The sequence below is a fragment of the Mustelus asterias genome, unplaced genomic scaffold (genome assembly GCF_964213995.1).
Source record: "Mustelus asterias unplaced genomic scaffold, sMusAst1.hap1.1 HAP1_SCAFFOLD_1593, whole genome shotgun sequence".
NCBI lineage: Eukaryota > Metazoa > Chordata > Chondrichthyes > Carcharhiniformes > Triakidae > Mustelus > Mustelus asterias.
Genome location: NW_027591538.1, coordinates 54,190 through 62,462, shown reverse-complemented (window position 1 = coordinate 62,462; position 8,273 = coordinate 54,190). Strand labels below are relative to the sequence as shown.

At 44.0% G+C, this 8,273-nt stretch overlaps 1 gene segment (V, D, J or C); it reads left to right on the top strand.

The window, feature by feature from the left end:
- Positions 1–752: 752 nt before the first annotated feature.
- Positions 753–1,270, top strand: LOC144488465 (T cell receptor alpha variable 20-like). The segment is given in 2 exon segments: positions 753–798; positions 882–1,270. Coding segments are annotated over 2 exon segments (435 nt in total).
- Positions 1,271–8,273: the final 7,003 nt, after the last annotated feature.

Genomic DNA, 8,273 nt, shown 5'->3' with positions numbered 1-8,273 from the left:
CTTCCCTCACGGGATCTCCATCCAAATCCTCAGTTGTTCAATCCGTGTACAGTTCTATTTACAATCGCAACCCGAGGAAATCTACCTGTCAGAACGAAAAGTTCAGCGTAAACAGGTCAAGCGCGTGGTAATAAGATTAAGGTTCTTGAGAAGTCGTCACAAACTGGTATAAAAATAAATAACATTTAACATGAGCGAGTTAATCCGATCAAATGAAACCGCAGACATCTGAGGCCTCTGGGTTTGTACTTATAAACGTTAATAAGATTAAATATACTCTTTCACTATTATCGTTAATTTACTCTGACTAAAATGATTGAATTCTGACAGACGCACCGATAGATATCGTAATTAATACTATCCTGATGGCAAGGGAAACATGGTCTATTGCAATATGAAGACAGGCTCTGGTGTCATATAAAGAGCTGATCTCCGGTTGGAAGGAAAGAGAGTTAAACCGAGAAAGAGACAGAATGACTGAGAATGTGACAGAGAGCAAGAGGGTGAGAAAGACGCACTCAGCCTGGGCTACAATTTGATTGGAGAAAGCCAGCCGCACTTCGTCGTCAACTAACAGTGATTGATCCAAAGCTAACATCATCTCAGGCAGACTAACCAATCGCAGCACTGAGAAACGCCCCCCAGTTTCCCAATAATTGCAGTTGCCTCTGATCTGAGTTGACTCTGTGATATAAACTAGAAGCAGCAACATCGTTTAAACAGTGTGGCTGTTTACTGTCCAATCAGGAACCATGTGTTCCCTGTGTGCTTTACTGATAATAATGGTCATGCTGCCCGGTGAGTCTGAGCTCAAATCCTCAGTGTGTGTTTCATGGGTTATATTCACTCAGATTTCTCACACATTCTATATGTTGTTACAGGAACCAGTGGCCAAGATTCAGTTTCCCAGGACCGGCCCGAATTCACGGCCCAGGAAGGACAGACGGTAATATTGAACTGCAACTACACAGCACAATACACTGGCGAGACTCTCTTCTGGTACATTCAACATCCCGGGGACGCTCCGAGATATTTACTGAAGAAATACGGCAAGGGACAGGGGGAAAAGTCTCCAGATTTCCCTGACCGGTTTTCGGCTGAATTGGACAAAGACAAGAGAACAGTTCCTTTAACAATCACCGGGGTCCATGTCTCTGACTCTGCCGTGTATCACTGTGCGCTGAGCCGCACACTGCTACAGAGACACAGTCAACCCGTACAAAAACCGGCAAAGGCACTCTCACCTCCTCTCACTGAATCAGATCTGTGAGCTGCAATGTGGATTTGTAATTGAACCCAAATCATATGAAGACCAGCTTGGCTGGTCTTTAAGTCCCCTTGAAACACAAGGGGAATCAATTATATTTGCAAAAGTAAATCGAGAAACAATATTTGCAACATATTATTGATCACGCATTTATCATACATAACTTTAAAATGAGGGCAAACCTGATTTTAAAATCATGCCTTTATTGGTGAAGTTAAACTTTAACCACTTTTATAAATGACAGTTACTGCAGTAAAGCAGTGTCCTGTTTTTTGGACAATTGATTTGTTCACACGTGACCCGGAAGAGAAGCAGCTTCGGATCAACAACCCACATCCTGATACCGGAAGCACGGAGTCTGATTCCAGCCAATCAGATTGCAGAAAACCCAAGTGTCTGAAACTTTATCTGGTGCATATGTTGAAGACGTTGATTCAATGCATGCTCTTCTGCTGTGAGCTGTGCTCCGTATTCTTACTGACATTGTTATTATATCACACGGTGCAAATGAAACTGTTCCTTATCATTCTGGTGGTGCTAACTTGTAAGCGCAGGATATTTATTTGTGGAGCTATTTATTTATAATAATTTTGCTCCAGTGCCTCATTGTATGAATGTTTTTTTATAGATCGGTGTCGCTCGGACCAAGTTTCACAAACTCCCACAGCGAGAACAGTCCAGAGCGGGGATTCGGTGCTGATAAACTGCAGTTATGATATGTCCAGCATTGATGGAATGTATTGGTACAGACAAAAACCCGGTCAGGGACTCGAGTGGATAATAAGCAGATCATCGAATGGCAAAGAGAGAAAGGACCGGTTCGAATTGGAACTTTCCACTGCGGGCAAACGGGGCCAGTTGGTTATTGGAAACACGGAGAGCGCGGATGCCGCTCTGTATTACTGTGCGATACAGCCCACACTGAGAGGAAAGACGCTCGTCACTGTACAAAAACCTCACGCCTGTTTTCAGTTGCTGCAGCAATCCTACAAATAGCAGACTGCAGGCAATAGCTGCCAGAACTAGAGCAGGAAATGGAGCAGGTGAGCGGGGTTACCCGGGGCTTTGCAATTCCTGACAGCGACTTTCCTTTTCTCAGACATATTGAGAGTCAGGATGTAACTAATCCGATTGAAGGAACAGTCGCTCAGTGAGTGTGGGCTTTATGGTGAGGAAATCATCCGCATTCTTTAATTTAAACATGATACTACACTGTCTGGAATCAGACATTTGGTCTCTGCACAAATACAGAAAGACCTGGACAATATTCAGGTTTGGACTGATAAGTGGAAGCAACGTTCAGGTCACACAGGTTCCAGGCAATGACCGTCTCCAAAAGAAGAGGATCTGACGAACTTTGCTTGATATTCAATGGCATTGCCATCGCTGAATCCTCCCCTCTGCTCCCCCCCATCCTCTCCCCCACCCCCAACAACATCCTGGGAGTTGACCGAAAGCTGAACTGGACCGAAGAATATGAATACCGTGGCTACCGGAGCAGATCAAAGGTTAGGAATCCTGTGGCGAGTAACTCGCCTCGTGGCTCCCGAAAGCCTGTCCACCATCTCCAAGGTACAAGTCAGGGGTGTGAATTGAATTCTCCAGACTTACCCACTTGTCTGCCTCCCTTGGCCCTGGTGTGACCACCTGCTGATAGCTCCTGTCTGTCACCTCCTCATTTTCCCTAACCAGACGATGATCCCGGAGCTGCAGTTCCAGTTCTCTAACACGGTCCCTTAGGAACCGCAGCTCGACACACCCATCACAGGTTCACAGGTTGTGAAACTTTCAATGTGCGGATAATGAGCAAAGTGCAAATTTGTCGATAGGGCAGTTTCCAGTGCCCGGATTTTAGGAGGTGTTTCAGGAAATTCAGCCGTTTAAATATCTCGTAAATATCAGCGTTTATTTGAGTCATTTGTGAGACTTAGGCGTCACGGGCTCTCGTTGGAGGGCAGTTGAGAGTCAACCACATTGCGGTGGCTCTGGAGTCACATGTCGGCCAGACAAGGTAAGGGCGGCAGATTTCCTTCCCTAAAGTACATCAGTGAACCAGATGGGTGTTTCCGACAATCTACAATGGTTTCATGGTTTCAGTAGATTCTAAATTGTTATTGAGTTCAAGTTTCACCACCTGCCGTGCAGGAATTCGGACCGGGGTCCCCAGAATATTAACTGAGTTTCTGGGTTAATAATCTCACGATGATGCCACTAGGCCATCCCCTCTTTATTCATGATATTACCTGATTTTTAAACTGTCTATCACACTTTCCAATCTCTTCCATTTCTATTTCAACAGTTTATTCATTTTCTGACCACTTCTCCTATGATAACTGAACTTTCCTATGTTCTGTTTTCCTCTCACTCAGTCGAGTTTACATGTTCCCTCGTTCCTCTTCTCCATCTGTTTTCAACTATCTTCATTTTAACGGGATTTCAATAACTAGATTGTATGTTTTATTTTGTGTTGCGCTCATTTCCTTTCTTTACGGATTTTAAAAAATAATCCCATCACTCTCTCTGCCGCTCCTGCAGACACAGCAGAGTGGCTCTCACTGTCGATGCAGGTTTTTGCATGGGCTCTCCCTGTGTTTGTCACACTGTGGCTCACGGCGCAGAGATAGGTGGCGGTGTCTGTAACTCCGGCGTCTCTCACAGTCAGGGCGCTGAATTTGTAGCCTCCGCCGATTGAGGCTGTGATCCCCTCGTGTAGATCGGTTTCTCTTGTGGCCATCACCAGGTACTGGGGTGGCTGATTCGGGGACTGTCTGTACCAATGTAGGTTGCTAAATGTAGTGATCGTGGTGCAGTTCATGGATACGGTTCCCCCTTCACTAACAACCTTCCGCCGAGGGAGCTGCATCACCTCATCTGCTCCAGTCACCCCAGTGCAGGTCAGAGCGAAACACAGCAAACAGAATCTGTAAATTCGGAGCATTTTTCAGATCATATGAAATTTCTGCTGAAGTAATTGTCCAGGGAGTTCAGATTAGAACCAGGACCTGGGTTTAATATTCAGAAGAATTTACAAGGAGTCAAACACCTGCTTCGTGTCCAACTGGGGCGTCTCTCTGTCGAACTGATGAAAGAAGCTGAGACTCGGGTTTTATCCGCCCACATTCACTGGCATCGATTCTACTGGAATCGGAGATGAAGAATTGAAGCCGGAATAAATAAACCCCATCAGTGACCCCATGTTTCCGGTTACAAATCTCTTCCCACGTGTCTAACTGGGGAACCATTCGCCCTATCAGAACACTGAGTGAACCCAGCTCGGGGTGAATCCATTCACTGGCAGACAGTTCACCAGCTGCCAACCCCACAGCACCCCCGCGGACACAGGGAAATGCAGTGAGAGCATCCCGAGACACGGCAGCAAAATATACAGGGTGAAGTTTGGAAAGGGTGTCTTCAAATATCCAACTCCCCTTTTACAGAGCAGACAACAACGATGCTGCTACTCAGCATCTGGATTGTGCGGGGAACCTTCCTGACAGGTACTTATGGACCAAACGCATTTCATATTCACTTTAATTTTACTAACTTGTTTTTGAACTGAATCTTACGGATTCAGTCGGTCTGCTCTGTTTCCGTTCGAACATGTTTTTCCGATCTGGGTCATGGAGATTCTGTTACCGAAAGCTTATGGTATTTGCTACCAAATAAACCTGTTGGGCTTTAACCTGGTGTTGTGAGACTTCTTACTGTGCTTACCCCAGTCCAACGCCGGCATCTCCACATCACTGCTTCAGTTATACAGGGCGTTGCTGAGACTGCATCTTGAACACTGGGTGCAGCTTTGTCTCCTATTTAAGAAATGATACAAATGCATTGAAAGTGGTTCAGAGGAGGTTTAATAGATTGCTTCCCAATTTTTTCCGATTTTCCTTGCCTTCACCTCTGACAAAGAGTAATCCTGACTCAAAATGTTGCCTCCATTCTCTCTCTACAGATGCTGTCAGACTTGCTGAGATTGTCCAGCATTTTCTGTTTTTGTTTCAGATTCCAACAACAGCAGAATTTTGCCTTTATACCAATTCTTGTTGGATAAGGGAATCAAAAATATCGGGTGTAGAACGGGAATGTGGAAATCTACACAAATAGATCAGCCATGATGTAAATAAACGGTGGAGCAGACTCAAAGGGCCAAATGGCCGACTTCTGCTCCGATGTTGAATGTTGGTCACAAATTCCTGAGAATTGTGAACCAAGGCTGGAAGATTCGCCTTGCTTGTGTTAGTGGGAAAATGTCCAGGAGAACCATCACTGTGAAGGACAGTTCTGGGATTAAAGGTTGCCAGACTGGAAAAGGAAAACAATGGAAATAAACCCTTGGGGAGGAAAGAATCACTTTGGGCTGGTTTTTGGAGAAGGAGTGTCAACATTCCAAGGCAAAATAAAATGTATCCATTGAGTGGATATTTAATGGTGTTAAGAGTAAAAGGGCAAAGTTTAATTTTACAGTTTCAGGGCTATGTTCCCTATAAAAAAGTGTTTAATCATTGTTGCCTCCAGTTTGTTGGAATAAACATCAGAAAACTTGAAGTTTTGTCATGTGATTCTTTAATTTGTTTACTGGGTTCAGAATTCATTTTTAAAAATTGTTGATCGTCAGAGATGCTAACAGTTCATTTAAAGCCACACGTTTCGACTTCCCATTTGAGCCTGTGGCACCTTTCTGTCTCTCTATTGCTCGTGTTAATGACAGCCAGGCGACGGAGCTGAGGGCTGAATTTAGCTGAGAATAATGGGGCCTGCGCCCCAGTTGGGAAACTGCCATGGGCGACGCACTAATAGAGAGACAGGAAGGTGCTGGAGGACTGACTGGGAAATGGGCCTCCAACCAATTATATCGGTCACTCAGAACTAAAGAGAAACCTGTCTCTTTAAATACAGATACAGGGAAGAGGCTGCAATGAAATCTGTCCCTTTTAACCTGCACAAAAGCAGGAGGCTGAGATTGCCAGGCTGCAGGAGGAGTCCATTCAGCCCATCATGTTCTGCTATCTCTTTGAAAGGACTCTCTGATTCATCCAACTGCTCTGTTCTTTCCCCACAGCCCTGCAAATTCTTTCCTTTCAAGTCTTTACCCTTTGGAACGATTCTATTGAATCTGCTTTCAGGCAGATCAGAACAACTCACTGCGTCAAAAAATAAAATAAAATCTCATCTCCCCCTCTGGCTCCTTTGTCAATTACCTTAGAGGGACTCACTTTCTGTTAAAGAGCCTGCCAACCCCTCTCACCCACTTTCCCGAAAGTGCATCAATCTCATCAGGAAAAGTCCAGAAAAATCAAATATTTTTACTGATAAAAGTTTATTAATGAAACAGAACATGATTAAAACAAACAGAAAAAGACTTGAGGATCAAAGGCAACCAGAGTAAAAGGATGTTCACAATGTTCTGGACACAAATGGTTTCTCTCTATCTGTTCCCTGACCTCTTTGTGGTAAAGGCAGAATTCTCTGGACAGTAAATTTAAAAAGAAGTTTGTCGAATGAAAAAGGTTTACTGAACACAGTGGCACAGTGGTTACTGCTGCCTTACAGTGCCATTTTGCAATGTTTTATTGGAGAGTTTTTTTTTGTGAATAAAGTATATTTTTGAAAGAAAAAAAAACGTGTCGCAGTGGTGTTTTTAGCCCTATAGCTGGAGACCTGGGTTTCAGTGAGCAGAAATATCCCAAGCTGAGATATAATCAGTTTGCTCATTCGGAAAATCGCTATATTGTTGGGGGCCAGGGGTGGGAATGAAGTCGCTGGTCTGATTATTGTAACAGAGAAACACTGGGTTGCGAATTGTGTCAGAAAACATTTGACAGACATTCAAAATGAGAATGAACATTGATGGCAACTTGTTCTCAGTGATTGTTTTAAATAGCACAATGACAACCTTGCGAAATGTATATGCCAATATAAACTGTCCCTTAGGCAGCAAAATACTCTGATCAAATAGACCCGTTGATCAAAGAGACCTTGAAAAGGAGAGTGAAGATGGGGAAAGTGCTGCACAATAATTCACACAGGCAAGAAAATGTCATCAAAGGTTGAAGCGTGAGTTAAGGAACTGTGAATGTATTTTTAGTATTGTTGCAAGTTAAAAATTCAACTGTGGCTCAGATGTTCGTGTTGAGTGTTGTGTTTTGTTTTGATATTTTGTTTGTGATCCTGTGCGGGAGCGCCCTCTGCTGATCACTAACCGGAACTCCCAGTCTGGGGTTTTTGTGCGGTGTTCGCTTCATCTGTCCCAGTGTGGGCTTCATGGCACAGAAATACACGGCGCTGTCGGACAGAACAGCTCTGGCGATATTTAAAGGAACAGTATTGTTTCCTTTGTGCAAAGCAGCCGAGAATCTATCTGAGAAATCCGGAGACTTATCGGTATTGCCCGAGCTATATATCTTCATCAAATATCTCAGAGCTTGCCCGGGATACTGGATGTACCAGAACACAGCTTGAAAAGCAGCTGTCGAGTATTTACAGTCCAGTGTTATGTTCTGTCCTTCCAGAACCGATAATTCAGATCGATCTTGAAACACTGAATCTTCAGCATTTGCCCCTGTAACAAAACACAGAAGTTATTCAGTATCTGGGAGGGAAGAGAGCCCATGGAACAGACACTGATCATTTAAACATTGACTCAAAAAAGAAAATGCTCGAAATTTTCAGTAGATCTGACAACATCTGTGAGAGGCGAACAGAGATAAAGTTTCAAGTCAGGATGACACTTTGTCAGAGTTTATTGACTCACCGGGCAGCAAGACCATTATTATCAGCAAACAAAGTAAGGAGCACATGGTGTCTGGTTTCGGGTTCGGCAGAAATGAAGCAGTATTTGAAATGTGTTGACATTTCTGTTCTGATATTCAAGCGGAAATTCACATCAGCGGGAACGTAATTTACTCAGAAATTATGGGGCGTTTCCCAGCGACAGGATTGGCCGCTTTCTCAGGATTGATGATCGTCGGGCATCAATCAGCGTTCGCTCGACTAATAAGTTCTGAGT